At 35.1% G+C, this 20470-nt stretch overlaps 1 protein-coding gene across 2 annotated transcripts in view; it reads left to right on the top strand.

Moving 5' to 3' along the window:
• LOC101743047 (bifunctional heparan sulfate N-deacetylase/N-sulfotransferase) overlaps positions 1–20470 on the top strand; it is a 103670-nt gene that overhangs the window by 43198 nt on the left and 40002 nt on the right. For both annotated transcript variants that reach the window (XM_012695350.3, XM_004931907.5), the window contains exons 2-3: positions 9070–9671; positions 11624–11815. In XM_012695350.3, coding sequence (XP_012550804.1) covers positions 9457–9671; positions 11624–11815 — 407 coding nt within the window. In that variant the 5' untranslated portion in view covers positions 9070–9456. The remainder of the gene's footprint in view (positions 1–9069; positions 9672–11623; positions 11816–20470) is intronic.

Genomic DNA, 20470 nt, shown 5'->3' with positions numbered 1-20470 from the left:
TTGATGAAATGAATATTAGATTTCAGTATATTTATCTGGTAACGCGAACTGGATGACTCGATCCTTTCATAAGATGAACCAACGACTTGATGAAGCTCTCTCTATTAATTAGCCGGCAACTGTCGCTCATGCCGTAACAATAGAAATGCTATTCTAACAGGATCCTTAAAACACTCGTGTACTCACACGTTACGTAAATATTTTATCAAAGAAGCCAGACAATCTTACATGATGGTATTCTGGCAGAGAACTACCGATACGCCTTCACACAGAACTACTTGCTGCCACAATTTCCCCGTCATCCGTAGTAGGAAATCGACTTTACTCAAACTACTTCATGAAGTCTTGAAGTCGTCGTGGCCTAAAGGATAAGACGTCCGGTGCATTCGTATCTAGCGATGCACCGGTGTTCGAATCCCGCAGACGGGTACCAATTTTTCGAATGAAATTCGTACCTAACAAATGTTCACGATTGACCTAATAAAATTGACTGGTGGTAAGACCTCTTGTGAGTCCGCGCGGGTAGGTACCACCCTGCCGTGAAGCAGTAATGCGTTTCGATTTGAAGGGTGTGGCAGCCATTGTAACTATACTTGAGACCTTAGAACTTATATCCCAAGGTGGATGGCGCATTTACGCTGTAGATGTCTAAGCAATAAAGAATAAAAAAAAAATTATTAGTGCGAGTACTCATGATACTGTTCATTTTTTTATGCACAATGCATCAAGAAATGTCATCAAATTCGCTTTCCTAGACACGCGATTGATTTGTGTACTGCGTTATGGATTACGTTTACATCGTCAAGGTTTGCATCACGACACGCATGGTCGGTCAGACTACCAGACTTCATTTAATAACATTGCAGCCTTAACACGACACGACATTGCCGCTCAGACGACAATGCATTCGCACAATGGCGTTATTAAATAGAAACAACCGTACTAAAAGAAAGAGATAAAGTGTGATTATTCATAATCAAACAAGCTTTAAATGTCCCAAGTGTACCTGTAGAAGTAGCTATTATAAAATAAAAGGAAACTGGCAAATACCTTAAATGCACTAATACTCGTAATGTCATTAATACAATAGGATAATTTTACAAAGCCAGAGGTTTGAAATCCCTGCCTTCATACCATTTTCCTGCCCCCGGGTTGTTGGATCTGGTGTTCACCACTAACAATCAGAAAGCAGCAGAAAGGGAAAAGTTACAAACTGCTTTAAAAGGAGCTGGACCGCTTAATCGTCTACCAACATTACCATACGAAATCATGTATCTATGTTAAGGAGTCAGACACAACATTGCACAGAGCTGTTCTGAGTTCATTTATAAAAAAACCGTACATTTTTAATGAGTAATAGTTACTCAAGACTATAATTGCGAAGTCTCTTTTAGACTCGGACCCATTACCGCATTGTGCAACTTATGTCTATAATACTTCCTCTACCTTAGTTTTGCTTCTAGATGAACTGATTCACTGAAATTGTTTTTTTTTATATATTCGAGGTCCCTTCCGTCAACAATGTGTAATATGCAAAAAAAAAGTTTAAAATTATATTTTAAACCATTTCCAAAACACCTTTATTTCCGAATCACAAAGAGATATTTTCTTAAAAGTCCTTGCCAATGGAGCTCGCGCACAGCACAAGCTATTTATTAGCGTGACGAACTGAAATGAGCTTACATTATTCTGTGGTGAAGAATTTTTCATTGTTCGATAACAAACTCAATATCGCTGAAAGCCAATGGACACCCGGATCTAAGAGCGAAATTACTCGAAAAATTGGTTCTAAAGGGATCCCTGTGGTAACGTTATTGAAAAAAGGTCGACTGATTGATATTCGAACTTTACACGTTGAAAATGTGAAGCGTTTCGGTTTTTCGTCTCTGGCAAAAAAAGATTGACTCAATTTGTTCTTGTCCGTTGCGCAATAAACTCGCCGGGACTATTTTTAACTACGGATTTATCTTTTCGGAAAGTCCGTGATCCCCTTATGCCGGGTAACAAAATTGGAATAAGGGAGTATTACAATGATAATATGTAAATGTTACGATAAAACACGTTTTACTTTATAACTGCAACGTAAATTGTTTTGTAATTCAAATCCTTTTTTACTAATTTCCTGTTCATAAACCTATTCAATCGTCTACTTACATTTGTAGGTATATTTTGAAAACAAATTTCACTCTCCTGAAGAAAAATAATGAAATTATAGTAACACTAATACAAAAAAAAAACTCGTAAGTAAATTTTGATTTTGTGGCGTGTCATTATTTTCACAATTATTTAATTACCTCAACCGCTGAGGTCTGTTGTAGAGCCATTGTATCTCAAATAAAATGTCGTACGCACTGCCAGTGACGGTCACGAGAGAGCTCACCGTGATAGATGATATTCGAGAACAATTAATCTTGGGCAAAATATGCGGACGATTTGCGAGCGAGTGGTCGGGCCTAATGGTTGGGAGATTATCACGCGTCCACGTCCCGGGCTCACGCCCTACCCGACGTCATTAACGGAAAACGCTATTGCTTTTCCTTTATGTAAGCAAATTAATCGTAATCGTATATTAGATACGATTAATAAATTATATTATAGTTGAAACAAAAACCAACGGATTCGTTTAGATGTCTTTGGCGTGAGAAAACTATGGAGAGAATTTTTATTTTGGAAGCGACAGAGGTCGTCCACTCCGACGTTGAAGGTGTTGTTTGGTATGCGATGTCGTTGTCCTCGGATAATGTCTTGCATAAACTTCCTGTAATCTCATATAGTCAGCGTAGTTTGTATAATTTAGGTTCAACGCTGCTGTTCACAACAAAAACTGTCTTGTCCCTGTATTGCAACACTATTGTGCTTTTAAAGAGTTCGTTCCTAAAGGCTAAGACTTCTGCTGTACTCATATCAAATTGTGTGCTCTTCTTGAGTTCAAATATTATGACAGATACATTTTTTTAAACAAATCGCTCGTCTTTTTTACTGATCACTTATAGACGGATTAACGGCCCACCTATTGCAGCAAATTTTATTTATATATCTGCGAAAAAACCGAGAGTCCTTTTATTCTTTACATGGTCACATTTGCTTAAGTAAAGAGCGTTCATTTTTAACGTTGTCTTTAACGTGACAATGTCTATTAGGCAACCTCTACTACAAGTCGCGTTAGAAAACTTCATTCCAGAACAAAAAATTTAAAACTATTCTAATAAACGAAAAAGTGCCTAACTACATCCTGATTATTTTTTGTTTAAGGTTGATGATGATGATGATGATGATAGTTAATTATTCTCATCTGCGGATAAGAATAAAGCTATTACTAAAGCAAATAACGGAATGAAAAGCTCAAAATTTGTGAACATATCAGATGCAATTTCTATCTTAGTTTCTTTTCGACATTTTTGACCTTTATTATTTGAATCAAGCAAGACGTGTCTTCAGAACTGCTGTGGAGATATCATCCGCAACGTTTGTTATAATCTAACGCTATAATTCATAGCCGTAATTTATGTAGAAACACGAAATCAATATTGAAACAAGAACTGATTGTCTTTCATCAACTAGATACGACTAAGTGGCAATAATTCACAGCAACCAGCTATAGGATGATTCATAAGCAGCTTCTAATGTTAAGATTTCAAAATGAATAGATAAAATTTAATGTAAAAACTATTCAATCGCATAAACGTTATCGGACAAAATAAACAATGCTAATTTTATCTCGAGTATTTCTCGTTTGTAAATGTAACGCAAATAAACGTTAGTGGAAATGAGAGAAGTAAAACAAACAGAAGCGTCGGCTGGCAACTGGAGGCAAGTCGTCACGCCAATGCAAATTAGCGGAATCACAATTAGCCCTTGATTGTTGTACGGCCTGCAGCGTGCATTTAGCAAATTAAATAATCAGGTAACAGACATAGACAACAACGTTTTCGAATACACTCTGTAACGCTATGAATAAAAGAAATGAATAATAATAATTATATCTTAATTCACACTTTTCCTGGGTGATGCGTAACCCCCGGGAAGGAATGTGATTGAAAAGCACTTTAGGTAACCTCTGCTGGACCTAAAGAGATTAGGATGATTATGAATTTTAATACTAACTCACCTTAGAAATAATTAATGGGATTCGATTATAATAAATACTAAATGCTGTGCATCAATCATTCTTGTGCAAAATTCAAATGTTTGTAACATACTCAAATGATTAGTCTTTTGTAACCCTTGAATTCACTTTGAATGTCCTATCGTATGTTCCATTTTTCATGTTGTATTTTAATTATTTCCATTTTAAATCGATCCACGTTATACATGTACAATTTTCTACAAGACCGATATGTAACGCGATTTGTACAGCAAACAAAACGTCCACGAATGTCCCTTCGGGTTGACAGATGATGTTAGGGGCAATTAATCTTGACCTAATATGCGGGCGAATTGTGGGTTTCATCTCCCTCGCCTTAATGATGACATTTCTGCAATGTTATCGTTCCTTTAATCCTTTGTCATTTCATATCCAACATTTTATGACTGAAACATGAAATTTTAAGTGTGTTGTTATTTTTAAGCACAGTATATCGTGACGGAATAAATGTACTACAAAACTGACCATCGTACTCCGCCCGACCTCTACCATCTGTCCACTTTCGTAACATTTAATGGCATTCGACAACCCCTGTCATTGTCAGCGTATCTTTTGGTTCGCACGTCCCAATATTTTAGAAGTGTGAACCGCACATTATAGGAGTTTCAGGTATTATTATGCGGGATTTGGAACGGGTGTGTGACGAGGTGTGGTGAACGAGCAAAGTTATAATAACTTGGTCCCCGTCCCTTCGTTTCAACCGCGACAGCATTGTCTTTAACTTCGATATAACAACGTGAATAACTAACTAACTAAAACACGTGAAAAGAAAACATTGTTAACGGAAAGATTTGTTTATGACAATAGTAGGTAGGTATATCGAATAAGATTTCGTGAAATGTTATTTTATGTTTATTTATTACATTGGTGAGTGAACGAGCTCTTGGTCTACGTGGCGTTAAATGGTTTCGGAAGCTCATAGACATCTCAACGTAAATGCCGTCACATACCTTCAGATATAAGGTCGTACTCTCAAATGAATTGTAAACATATCAACTGTCTCACTCTACGAACCGGAATGCATGAAGTCGTCGCGGCCTAAAGGATAAGACGCCCTGTGCAATCGGATCAAGCAATGCAACTGAGTCGGTGTTCAAGTCCCACAAGCAAGTACAATTTTTTCTTATAAAATACCAGCTAAGTAAGTATTTCCCCAGAAAAGGGGACGGCCCATTTCAGGCCCAAAGCGGACAATAGATTAGAGAAAAAATACTTAGTGCATTAATTTTGTCATAAATAAATATGCATTTACTTTCTTCCAAATAAGCGCCACTACAGTTTACAATAAGTAGTTTAAAAAAAGTAACTCTATTGAAAAAAACAAGAATTTTATTTTTGCGGGAAAAATATTGCCAGCTTCAAAACCTTTTACGTATTAAGTAAACATTTTAAGTACATATATAAAAAAAACATATAAATAAATCATTTTGAATATTATCATTAATCAATCGATTTTAATCGATTTTAAGCACATAAAATAACATCAAAGACATACCCATTGGACTTTAACTTGTTACTATACTTGAGACCTTAGAACTTATATCTCAAGGTGGGTGGCGCATTTACGTTGTAGATGTTTGTGGGCTCCAGTAACCACTTAACACCAGGGTGGCTGTGAGATCGTCCACCCATTTAAGCAATAAAAAAAAACTTAACTTGTATTGTTATTTAAATATGTACAACTAAAACAAAAACATTAAAAATAAAATATAATGTGTACTCGTAAAAAAAAGATTAAGAAATAAATCCAATATCGGTTATTTAAAAAAATGATCGATATATGAATTTCATGTAATTATTTTTCTTTATACTGACAACACTGATTTTAATCTGACTGACTGAGACTTCGCTTGCTGCTTGTGCTTGCGTTCAAAATGGATGTGTTTTGATTTTTCTTCGATTTATTTTGCTTTTATCAATAACGTTTCATACTACGGCTGAAAACCATTGTGTGAATTGTGGTTTTAACCTGACCGAGATTTAAAACCGTGTATATGCTCTCCTGTGCTATTTTTAGATGATTTACTAATTGTGTATGAAGATGAAGAAAAAATAGAATAATATAGATATTTAAAGAAGTATGTGTGTTTTTTATACCCTAATAACTACAATTGGATAAAAATACATTAGGAACATCTTAAACATTAAAAAAAGAAAAGTTCTTGAGGTATTTATATAGAAAATTAACCTCAAAACGAGTTTTTTATTTTTATTATATTTTTTATAATAATGGCGTCAATTTCAATATATTTTTTAGATATCTAATACATTTAAGAACTTGAATCAGTCCATTTTTATAGTAATATTTGATGTCCACCTTGGGCCTAGCACACTATGGAGAGTGGGCATTCCCCTTTGGTACCTGGCAGCGGTATTTCAACCCCGGCATAGTCACAGTGCTCGATGATTGAAATACAGGGCATTTTATCATTTAGCCTTAGACAACTAACTACAAGTCAATTTTTGTACGAAATATGGAGGATATACTAAGATGATAACTAATTTCAGCAGCTCCATATATTGTTCCGGTCGATAACCTGTCCATATCATTAACGCTTGGTCTATGTAATGAGATTAATGCATCGGTATCTAAGTACAGATTCGCGTGTAATGTTCCGTGTCAGTATAGATATCGACATATCGCAAATATTGTCAACCAGTTTCCGGTTTACGTGGTTTTGACAATGTCTCTTAATTCTAACAACTATTACAATAGTTTGGATCTGTTCGGGCATTGATTTGATTTTTCATTAAATAGCCAAGTGTATTTAAAAAAAAAAGGAATTTTCCGAATAGATGGGCCATGATGAATTGCAACCGTACTTCAGTACACCCCAATTAAGCCACTCATTGTCCTTACATTTCTTTCTCCGAAATTTCGTCCCAGGAAAAATTGTAACCCAGCCAGATAAACGTTCTTAAACCTTTTTCTCGGCTTTTAATTAACAGCTCCCTGGGTTTTTTTTCATCACGCTACACTTGCTCGTTTGTCTTCGTATTAATTACGCTTACAATGAAATGCTTGCAAAATATTTTAACTGACACTGAACTGGTGGCATTTCTCAAAATAATAATTGAAACGATTTTCTTTTTAAAACGAATTAATCCTGTAATATATGATTCGTAGACTGGTAACTAACTGACTGGACTTTTCCGACCACAGAACTGGAGTATTCAAAACGTGAAAATATCAAATGAAGAAAACAAACGCGAAATTAAACGGTATTATTATTAAATGTGATTTAGAAGTACGCTTTTAATTCACTTTCTGAAGATAATGTTGCTAGAGTATCTAATTTCATCTAATCTATCCTAAAATCCTTACATACCACGGCAGCAGGGTCTTCGTTAATGGTCGCTCGGAGCTATCCGCTTGTACTGATTTAATTGTAAGACACGAAATATATGTTTTTTTTTATTGCCTAGATAGGTGGACGATCTCACGGCCCACCTGGTCTAACGTGGTTACCGGAGCCCATAGACATCTAAAACGTAAATGCCGCCGTCCACCTTGAAGCGTGAATTTTAAGTTCTCAGATTTTACAGTACAACGGTTGCTCCACCTTTCAAACTGAAACGCATTGCTACTTCACGGCAGTATATCTACCCATGCAAACTCAAGACGTCCTACCACCAAAAATTGATTACGTAAATTGAATTTTTGCGGGTTTGATTTTATTACACGATGTTATTCCTTCACCGTGGAAGTCAATCGTGAACATTTGTTGAGTATGTATTTCTTTAGAAAAATTCGTACACCTGCCTGCGGGATTCGAACAGCGGTGCATAACTTGATATAAATAGACCGAGCGTCTTATCTTTTAGGCCACGCTGACTTCTTCTTTGTCTAATTGTCTTCTATGTTAATTCGTCGATGTTCTGAATTGATGATAACTTTGTTGGTACAAAAAAATTAAATAAATAAATCTGGGAACCTTCACACATAACAAATGAAGATGTGAGTACAAATTTAAGTTAAAAAAACTATCATGCGGCTTGGTGAGCTCGTTAATTGACCTTTCAAGACCTTTTGTGGTTCATTTAGCAGCGGATCATCTGCTAGTTAATATTCAAAGGACGCACAATCACAGATTCTAGGCGCGTTCCTGTCTGCTGATGGAGGTTGCTGTCGTGGTTGAAAGGTACGCTGTGAAAAACAAGCTCGATATACAAAATATCAACCGATAAACGCAATTAAATCAAAGTTCACCAGTTTTAATAACTAAAAAAGTTTTAGGTCGATTGATACAAAACAAACCATCCATTTACATTTTCTTTCCACAAAATTTTCTTTCATTACAACCCAGAAATGTCTATATAATGGACTTTACTGAGGAAATTCACATATGCTCCAGTCCCTCGATTACGGTTCGTTCGCTTACTGAAGACGGCGACTGACATTCTCGAAATTTCTTATCAAGTCGGTCGAGCAACGAACACAGAGAAATTGACAGAACATCGTTTACTGTGCCTCAGTAAATTAAGTGTTTTTCAAACACTTTTCTCTGTGGCAGCAGTTTGATTAACTGAAGATAAAAATAAGATGCACAGACAACGTAACCTAAATGCCATCATTGATTTTGTAATTGAAATCAATGGTTCAAGCAAAAAAAAAAAAATAGCTTCAGCGTTCTTAGACCCCAAAAAAGTTTTTAGACTGATATAAAGATTACTTTCATTATTCATTCGACACGACCATAGTAGTATTTCAATGTGAGTCTAACAATATAAATGACTTTCGTCCGTAATGTTGACGAATCGACGAACCAAAGAGATTCATGTTGATAAATTCTGTCAGTGTTCAATTTTCCTTTTTGGTACAGTATTAGTTATTACCTACCTTTACGTTAATGGGATCGATAACTTATATGTTTAAGTAAAAAGTAGAATATTTTATTAATTTACTTTTTTTGTTTTTTTTTTAGAATCGTATCGATGACCGACGGGCCTGCTGAGTGTGGATGGCGTCAGACACGGATGCCATAGGCTCTATCAGCAACAGCGAACGACATCGCCGTGATGAGCACAACCCGCCAAAATGCGTCAGCGGCCTTTTTAAACCGGGAACTGACGCGTTGGTCGGCTCGAGATGGCCATAAACTGTGGAGCGCGCGCATACTGCCACCCCGCGTACGCGCACTCTCATGCCCTACCGCGGCGCTATGAAATGTGGAAACACTGCAGGTGGCGACAGAAAACGTCACCACCAAGGACAAACGCAGCTGTTAGGGTGCCCAGATAGAGACGTTTAGAAGTGTTTTCCTTAGAGGCCTAAGTGTTACTGTTCAGTGTAAATATAGTGGTGTGTGTAAATGTTAAGAATGACGGGCGAAAACCGGGGCGCTCGCGCTCCATTACTTGAGTGCGGGAGTGGCGAATACTCGCATAACCATAAGACGTTAGCGCCGCGGTGTTGCTTCTGGTTGGCCAGCCACGTCAACGTCAGAAAATGCGTCGCTGGCGTCATGCTGCTATCCGTCCTCACCATATTGTTTTACTCCTATTATGTCACAATACCTCTGACCAGGTTAGTACAGCTAATCTCGGATTGTTTTTGTAAATTTTGTTACAAGTTTCACTATGAAATTTATCTACATACGTTTGAATTATGTTAACTGAAAATTTGGTAATTACGGAATAAAATTCTCAATTAAATATGCTTCGTTCGCACAAAATCCAATTTACCTATCGACAGAAAACACGCTGCTGATATGAATTAATAATACATAATTATCGTGTTCGAACAACATTCATCGTCGTTTATATCTCTCGGTAATATATCGGGGTTAGTCATTGGTTCTCGTGGTTTTATTTAACGTTTCATAGCAGCACATTTAATAATCGTCCTTTACAATGAATTAACATTTTGATCATTGTTACTAAATAATAGTGGAAAGCTATATGACGTGTATCTAAAATAAAATTGTATGTTTGTTAATAGTAGTAACGTCAATGCTTAGATAAAAAATTGCATATATATTAGTATTGTTATGTGTTAGCATTGATATAAATAACTCTGCGAAAAGTAGCTTCTAAAGCTAAATTAAGGAAGCAGCGTTTTACATTTCTCAGTTATTTACAACGTAAATTTATAAAATTAACGTCACGAAGCTTGGACCATAATATTTTATTTTATCGGCTTAAAATTACCACCGCTAAGATGAGCAACGGGGCTGGTAAGTTTCGCCGGTTAGGTAGGATTTATAGCAAAACTTGTGTTCTGCCTAATTAAAGGAAGCTGCTCCGCAAAGAAGTTCTCATTTAAAGGAGTAGGTATTGTTTTATTATCATTTAATTGAATTATCCAACTAGAAGTGCATTTTGCCTTTTAAGTGGAACTATAATTGAATATGCAATTTCGAAAAGGGCACATCTCTGAAAATGTAAAATGTTCAGGAAATGAAAAAAACTGATTATTTTCTAAAGCAATGTAAAATTTAAAATATTAACTTTTGAGATATATTTTAGTGTTAATTATCAATTGAAAATTACTGGAATTATTATAAAATGGATGTAGGTAAGCCTCAAAACTACATGTATATGAAAAAACGTATTTGACAAAATATGCGACATGTGCCCTTTTCGAAATTTCATATTCAATTTAATCAAGGTAAATCTTATTTCATTACTGTAGAAAGCATGCAAGTAGATTCATTCAATGGTAAACAATTATTACCCGCTGTTTTGGATACGTTTCTACAAATTTGGTTTAAGGACTTAAGCTTAAGAAAACACCACGGAGTGGAGGATTATTTATTTCAGTGTTTGATAGTGTCTACTTAAATTCAATTTGGTATAATGTCTGAAATTAGATTCCGTATTCCGCAGCGCTATGATAATTATGTTTCTCACAAAAAGTGGGCTTGAAATGAATTCCTTAGCGGAACGCAATGAGCTGAGCCCTCAGATCGCCTTCTTTCGCTTTCACTTAAAAAAAAAAATTATTATATATTTAACTTCGATTATAATGGGTATAACAGAGTGTTCTTTTTTCAATTTTCGAAAAAAAAAATCCGTTTCTTTTGCAATACACTCATAAAACTCGTCGTTAAAATTTTTTCGTTGTAGGTTGAAACGTGGTTTTCATTAAAGCAAAGAGCCACAAGTCTCAGCCGCGGCTCAGAGGACTTCAGCTGCCTACGGATAAAATATTTCCGCAAATTCTTGCCTTTATTTATTTTACGCTATTGAGATAAACCTTAATGGCGCTTTGATGTGGCTTCTGCTCGGATGTTGAAATGCGGCCTTAACTTTAGCGGTGCTTGATTGATTTCTCCATATATTTTTTTGTAACGCAGAAATTTGATGTTAAAATTTAGCCATAGTTAAAATTCATTGTTTATCTTAAAATTCTTAAAAGTCATTTTAACTTAAACGGAAGTAAATACATATCGTCGTCGCGTGTTCCATCTTAGTAGAAAATGTCTATCATTCTATAATTAATTTAATATATTTCTTGTTTTTTTTTTTTTTGAATAGCTTAGTGTGGCGAGATCGAATCCCGCGTCCACTCACCCAGTGTTCATTGCTCGCTTCGCAACAGCAAGCTGCGCGCGATCATCGTTCGGACGCCCGACTTCGTATCGACGCTAAAGTACTTGTTATAGTAGAATCGGCCTACTCACGACTTGGTCGCGACATCGCCGAGCTCCTTGTCGCCAACCGTATAAGGTAAGACAACCTCCCTTTAAGATGTCAGTTTACTCCTCAAAAGGCGTACTGTATGTTTTAGGAGGAATTCGAACGATTCGCAGGCTTCGATCGTGATTGTTGGCCGTGTTTGTTTTATCCTCGCATTAAAAGATTTGAATTATTCATGGATATTGATTATATGGCAATCACAACCCGTCCCATTAACAATATAAACACTTATTTCTTCTAGTTGGGTCTATTGTGAACTCGTGTAGTTAGTTATCTTGGCTATTTCTGGTGTGATACACCGTTCCGGTTTATAAGAGAGAAAAGTTTTTATATAATTAACTTCTCTCCACCAACTCAAGACTCACCTGGTGTTAAGTTACCGGAACCCGTTGACATAATTCAATCGATATTTAATGCTTTTGAACTTAAAGGAGGTTTCACTGTCAGCCAGGAATATCAGCGTTGTAAGGCAATTTAATCAGCAATATAAGATATTTGAGATCAAGATTACTTTGACGCCGTTATTTACCTGACTCCGGCAAACAGTTGAAGTACAGAAACCAAATAAATAATATTCTAAAGCAAATGAAAAGGGATTTTCTCGTATCTGCTAGCTTTCGATGGAGTTACACGAATGAAAATGTGTAGCCCACGCACTCTATAAAAAGTCGAATGCTTCTTAACGCTTAGCTAAGAATACAAATATATATTTAAACACCATCATATATTATGTACATAGTAAAGTGGGCGTGCTATTTTAATTTAACCCGAAAAATGTTTGTTATTTCTTGCCAAAAACGCCAGTCGATGGACTTTTGCCGCTGACAGCCAAGATAGCAAATACGTGATTTACATAGCAATAGTTTTCGTATAAAGGTGTCGTATACCGCAACCAATCTTATGAATAGAATATAGTATAAGCATAGTAAAAGTACATTTTACACTATTTCAAAAAATCCTTTAGTTCTAGAGGAAGAACAAAACGGAATACTAAATGTCGATTTCGGGTATAAACTAAAAAGTTATGTATTTTCAGTCTAATCTACAAACTCTTTTATGCTCCATTCGAGCCAAAAAACCGGGAAGATGGAGGTTTTTAAAGACATTTTATAATTTTTCGTCAACCAAAGCATTTTAAAATCGATCGACTTAGTTGTTGATGATACACGTGAGAGTGGATTGAATCCAGGCAGTGTATTTATTTTGTATAGCGGCCCGCTCCGGGTCCGTTCTTCACAAAAATTTCAACGATATTTGACGTTGTTTTATTTTGTTTAAACAAAAGAACACTTATTGCGGCATAACTATAATAGTTAGACATATGCTGTCGCGACACTTTTTGTAAATAATAATGTGTTCTACAAAGTCGTAGTACATTATTTTAGTCTATTATGTCATCAATAGTTTTCGCAGGGCACGCGATGTAAAGAATATTTTAGGTAATTTGCTTACACCTTGGGTTACACTATTGGAGTTTTAGTAAGGATCGCTAATTTTTTTCAAAAAATATTATAGCCTATGTCAGTCGCGAATAGTATAGCTTCCAACCAGTGAAAGAATTTTTCAATTCGGTTCAATAGTTTCGGTGCCTATTCAATACAAACAAACAAATCTTTTCTCTTTATAATTAGTACTAGCGACCCGCCCTCGCTTCGCTTCGGAAACATTAAAACACACATGAAAGCAAAAAAATAAAATAATTTTTTTTTTTTAAAAGTAGCCTATGTTCATCAGTGACCATGTCGGCTTCTAATGGAAAAAGAATTTTTCAAATCGGTCCAGTAGTTTCGGAGCCTATTCGAAACAAACAAACAAATCTTTCCTCTTTATAATATTATATAGTATAGATAGATTTGTAATATGTATTAGTATAGACTATACAGAATTCATGAGTTTCATTTTAGCGTTGTCTTTAGTAGGGATTATCTAGTCATCTAGGCGTGCTCGTCTATCGAATTATGCAAACAAAATTATTAAATTCCCGTAAGAACAAGCTAAAAATACGAATTCGAATATAACGACCACGAAATACAGAGACATGTCAACGATAAATTGTACATTTATTCGTGACATTTAAAAAAACTGGCAACAGCTTTTTTTTTTCTAGATTCTCGGTTTCTTAATAAACTTTTACTATAGTTTTGAGGGTAGTTACATCAACTTACAACCTCGTTCATCTGTATTATCTGAATCCGCTAATCTATACTAATATTATAAAGCTGAAGAGTTTATTTGTTTGAACGCGCTAATCTCAGGAACTACTGGTCCGATTTGAAAAATTCCTTCAGTATTAGATAGCCCATTTATTGAGGAAGGCTATAGGCTATATTATTATAACATCACGGTATGACCGATACAAGTGGAGCACCAATAAAGAATGATTCAAAATCGGGGCTTAAATAGCTCCTTTTTTTTCTATTCTATTCTATCAGCCCATGGACGTCCACTGCTGGACATATCCTTAACATTCTATTTTTTTTTTCTCTTACTACGTAAATGAAGTGGGGGTAAAATTTAGGGTTATGCCAAAGTAACTATTCCACGCGGACGGAGTCGCGGGCAAAAGCTAGTGAATTTATAAACAAACATGTTGACGTAACCTTTCCAGGAAGTCAAATTTCATTGATTAAAATTGTTAGTATCTTAATTTTTTAATGGGCTTTAATAGTTAACTGTGATGTGATGATAAATAAGCCCTAATTAAAATCCATCAAACGAAAAACAAAAATGAAATTTATGCTGCCACGTGTGATGTTAATAAAATAAATTTATGTATTATAATATATTTGCCTATTATATTAATGTTAACAAAGTGACATGGGTTTACATTTGAACATGGGTTCAAAAAACGTTTCCAATTTTATTTTCACTTTTTATTTGCTAAAATGCATCATACAAGAAAATCCAATAACAGGAATATCATAGTTCATATAAAATGTATATTATATATCTTTCACTTATTTATTCTATGGCCATGTATGGTACATGTTATAACTATCCACTGTTAACTTCAATTTACTAAAATTTGACACAACGGCCTACAGTTAAATTAACTAGTCGTTAAATTAACTAGTGCTATCATGTTAGCGAGTCGCAAAACATTACATAAACTAGTGATCGCCCAACGGACGAAATTCGATCATAATTATTAATTTAAATTATAAGTTTGAACATAATTATGGTTCTATTGTCAAAGATTTTATAATCACAGATTTCGCCAAGGTTACACTATAGACAAATAATATTAAAGACAAACAATATTAATCTATTCTAAATTTAAGTACAGACTTTAGACCACTTTAAACAATAAAAAAAGTTTGACAAAAGAGCATATAATATGCGCGAGTGTGTGTCAAATATATGGTAGTGTGTAATGTATTTCTTATTGATTTAAAGTATTTTAATGCATAATTAAAAAAAAAAGATTTGCATTCTGCACTCTTTCTCTATATTCTCTATAAGTGTGGGAAATTCCATTCACCTCCGTCCGCGCAATTTTCATAAAAAGGAGTACAAAGTTTTTGCAGACCACTTAAACGTAAATCAAGAACGTGATTTTTTTACTACCCCTTCTTTTTTTTCACTGTTTACCAGTCGTTGCAGGGAGTGATATTTTCTACCCTTTCTGTACTACAGAATGTGTAATCTTTTCAAGCTTGAGTGAGGTCCGCGATGGCTAGGCACGCACGCAATGAAACATTGGGCAGTAATAAGCATAGTAATTTTACGGTCCTTCTCGAGATTCCTGCAAGTTTTGTTTTGCAAATGTTTTTGGAATTTGTATCTGTATCTGCAACAAAATGTGACGTTTAATTTTCGCGTATACGAGAATTGAGAAAATAAAATATGAACACTGTTTCTTCAAGCAGTTAATTTTTTTTCATCATGAGCGACAAACAATAGATTACCAACGTGCGCCGATTTTTCTAAGTTTCTATTAATAGTAAAGACTACACAATTAACTGTGTAACAATTATACTTTTTTTTTCCAAAACTCATATTTCCAAAGTTTATCTTAATTTTCCAAGATGGTGCTCTTGTACAGATAAACAAACTTCACGTAAAGTTTATTCTGCATCATGAGTTGTGACTCGAAACGTTTCGGTGTATAATTCAAAACTTAAGGACACAGATGCTGTTACTGATTTATGATGAAGTAGATCGTATTAAGTAGAGTTTAAAACAAATAAGTTCGTTTTTTCAAAAAGCTATGTTAATTTGAATTAATTTCTATAGCAGTTTTTTTTTAAAGATAAATACTGTCACCCAGCTTGAGATTTAAGTCTCAGTTGTATTATAATTAGATTATAACTTTTCTTTTCGTATTTGATTGTCATTTGTGAATGTATACATTTGTATTTTGTAAGAAAAATTGGTACCTCTCTGAGATTCTAACACTGGCATAGTCGCTCGATACATATACAACGATCGTCTTGTCTTTTGCACTATAACAATTATCACTAGCTGTCCCCTCCTCGTATTTTTAGGTCAGGCAGTCAGCGCACGCATTTCTTCTCACTACGACCGTAGAGTACATCTACATCCACATCGCGGAGTGGAAATAAAACGGCACTGAATGAAATATCCTTGTTGTTCGTTTTTCGAGCGTATGTTCCTGGTTAGAACAAATCACCGCAAATACAGCGCATATCTTATTATCTTCTATATATATAAAAATGAATTGCTGTTCGTTAGTCTCGCTAAAACTCGAGAACCGCTGGACCGATTTGGTTAATTTTGGTCTTGAATTATTTGTGGAAGTCCAGAGAAGGTTTAAAAGGTAGATAAATATGAAAATGCTCGGAATTAAATAAAAATAACAATTTTGTTTTCCTTTTGATGTGTCCCCCGTCGGACGAATTCCTTTTGTTTGCTTTAAGTTTATTTTATACCAAAGCTTAGGTCTTTTATTTATCGATTGAGGCACTACAAAGTCTGCCGGGTCAACTAGTCTTCTATTACATAAAAGAAAGTTGTGTTAGTTACACTATTTATAACTCAAGAACGGCTGAACTGATTTCGCTGAAAATTTGGTGGAGAGGTAGCTTAGAACCAAGAGAAGGACATAGGATAGTTTTTAACACGTTCCCGTGGGACGTGACATAAAACGCGGTATAACGAAACGCAACTGATATGGAATAACAAAACTCAACTGACAGCTAAACCTAATGTAGTCTATGGTTAGGTAAGTCTATTAGAATTTTGAAGTTGACCGGTTGATGTGTTTGTTTCGAGTTTCTATTAACTTATTGTGCCGAGATAGGTAATCATTAACAAAGCCATGCCGTGACCAACACGATCAAATCTTTCTCGACGAAGCCGTAATGTAACTAGGATTCGAAAAATTGCGAGTGAAAGAACTGTAGACGAACAAGAAATTATAATAATAATAATAACAACTAAAATACATGGCCAATAAAGAATCATTAAAATACTTGCTTTTTTAATTTACATTGATTATCCAAATAAAATATTGACCTTGATAAAATCTGTTCATTTATGACCTCTAAGGCGGAACAAAGTTCGCCGGGTCCGATAGTTCTTAATAAAATACACCACAAGCACCGGTCACCGTCCTCGTCGAACCCGTCGCTTGCAACGAAGGGCTGGACTGGCGAATTAACCCATAGATACAACCCACTGAGTTTCTCGCCGGATTTTCTCAGTGGGTCGCGTTTCCCATCCGGTGGTAGATTCTACGAAGCACTGTTCTTGCTAGGGCCAGTGTTAGCAACACTCCGGTTTGAGACCCGTGAACTCACCTACACGTTAGGGCAAAGCTGAAATAGCCTCTCCAGGCTCTCAGCATAGGTAGGAAAAAAAAACACTATGTCTGTCCACACCCTGAAAGCGAATGAAGAATATCGCCCCAAGCCCTAATTAGACGATTTTGCGGTTTCCTTTCTTGAAATCCGTAATTTTAATCGGACTAAATTCGAATTACAAGTTAATATAATAAGATTTTAGATGGAACAGGAGAACTTCTAAAGAATATCATTATAAAGTAATATAGTGTAATTTTTTTGTCGTAACATGGAAGATAATTTAATTTTAACCTCACTAATAGCACTGAGCGGCTTTACAAAACTTAAATAAACTACCTTAATTAAATTACCTTGAATGTGAGTACTTAAAACTAACTGTGCACTAAGAAACATGCTCACGGTACCTCTTAAACCAAAACGCAACTAATTCTTAGGAAATCTCTACTACCAGCCTGTAGGAATTAGAACTACTGTGAGAGCTATCAAGTCTACAGTTAAATATAAATCTAGGTTCAATAATTTTATTTAAACGAATGTAAAATAAACCAGTTAAATTAATAAATAACATAGCTATGGACGTTGAAATTAGAAAATTTGAATAATCAAATTCAATATCTATATCAAAATTATATTACGAAAAATTTCAATCACCAAATTCCGATTGACCCAAATATTGTTCAAATAACCTCGACCTAGTAATTCATTGCGGTCTAATTAATGGATAATTGAAAGACAAACACGGCTCTACGGACAAGTTTGGTTCGTTTGATTCAACCATGTAAGATTGATTAAATGTAAGGTAAAGCACAGTGTGACAGCTGACTCGCTAATGTGAAAGGCAAGCAATGTGAGTCTGGAGTCATCCGCAGTGACGCGGCAGTGACTCGTTACGGCGACAGTTAGTTAGTAGTGCCATTAGAGGCGTACCAGTTGCGGCGCGTCGCCTCTGAGCCCGCCTTATCTCACTGCCTCTTTCTCCATTAACGCTCGTTTCACTCAAAACGACGTAATGTGCAGTAATTAAGTATTTTTGAGAATTAACTTTAAGTCAGTCCGAACGCTGACGTATAGATAGATAGTAGGATATACAGTCGAGTAATTTTCATCACGATATTGTTTGTTGTAATTTGCTTTTACTTCAACTACATTACAATTTCATTAATATTTTATTTCAATCGAATTTCTGTAAACATAGACGCCAATTTTGTTCGAATAATCAATTTCTATGTAAAACAAGTCTACTGTTTTATCAATTTCTATGTAATTATCAATTTTTATGTAAAACAAGTTTACTGCTTTACATAGAAATTGATAATTTCATAAAAGTACCTGTAGCAATTAGGCGGACTGTTAAGATTTCCTCATTATCCCTTAGAACACAAACAAACCTTGAAAAATATGAAGGGGCCACTATTAACTTGTTTTATTTTTTCGTACTATATAAATATACGCCTTTTTTTACTGAATTAAATTAAAACGATGACTTACAGTTTAGAAGTTAATTAGTTTAGAAATAGTTAATTCGTCAGCTATCCACCGATAACAATTTAATTATTCACTATTATTTATGTTGAAAATCAAATTCCTTAGTTTCAATCGAATGTTAGTAATAAAGCGGGTCAGCCCAAAACTACAATATTAAATAACAAACGATGCTTACATTGAAAGTTTGTGTATACATACCAGAGTTAATTGCCCTTCGTCTACAGATAACCCCCAATGTGCCTTCGTCAGACTCTTAAATCCATATTTCGAATTTAAAGAAGTTTCATGAGCCTTTTTTTCTTCAGGTAGTTAATTGTGAAGCAGTTATACGGGTACATTTACGGAAATGGTATCCTTAGGGGCTGTAGGTCGCCGAGGTCGAACGCGTCGTGACATTGCTCCCCTTTATTGAACTCACTCGCGCCCCTTATCGCGAATTAGCCCTCGTCGCATTCAGTTCACGGACGAGGTAGATCGTTTCGTGTGCTCTACTTTAAAGCAAGCTATTTTCCGTATAATGACAGCACATTAATTAATGTAATTAAGAACATTTAAGTCCAACAGAGTTTTCGGTATTTTTAATTAGAAAAATTTGTAAAAACCTTGTTAGTAGTCTTCACATTTGATATTATAGAATAGTTCATACCTATATTATGAGCTACAGCTATTTTATGCGCCAGGATATTCTGTGTTACATCTACATTAGCTAGTAGGAAGAGAATGCTGGACGATAAGTACCTAAATGCGATTTTCGGGTGGCAATTCCCATAGGCTCTAGCACTCTCCGCTTGCCAAATTGAAACGTTGCCCCTGCAAGAGAAAAAGGGCAACTAACTCGCTATAGTTCCGTGCTACCTACAATAAAATAAAAATCTACTTGTGCTCAATGCATTTCCCTACTAACGATTTTTTAAAGGTCTGTATCGAATAGGGGCACTTGTCAGACTTTACCAATGTCGATAGGTTTTTGATTGAAAATTGTCAAGCATCCCAAAGTCGAATATTTGGACAGTTCAATTTTCGGTATAACCAATCAATTCAGAACCCCGTTTTGTTATTGGAGACGGGTCAAGATATTTAAATTGTACAACTGTACGACAAGGGTCGGGCTATGTTTTGATTATTTTTTTAATTTAATATCATATCTTCGAGATGTTTATTAAATATGAACAATCTCAATACATCGGTATCGTAAAAATTCTCTATCCGAAAATTATTGAAGTAAAAGCAACATTACAATAATAAAAATAATTTCTGTACTCTTAGAAATTTGCTTTTGTGTTGTTTTCTAAATACGTTCTCGTCTCTTTCACGGTATTGATCTTAAATAATAAGCTCGTTCATCTGAAGACGAAGGCATACAATTATTTTCCTCTCCAATTTCTTTAACAATACTGGTATTATGTCTCGAGGCTTTCAATATGAAATGATTTAT

This window comes from Bombyx mori, chromosome 22, assembly GCF_030269925.1.
Source record: "Bombyx mori chromosome 22, ASM3026992v2".
Lineage (NCBI taxonomy): Eukaryota > Metazoa > Arthropoda > Insecta > Lepidoptera > Bombycidae > Bombyx > Bombyx mori.
This window is presented reverse-complemented; position numbering and strand designations above follow the sequence as displayed.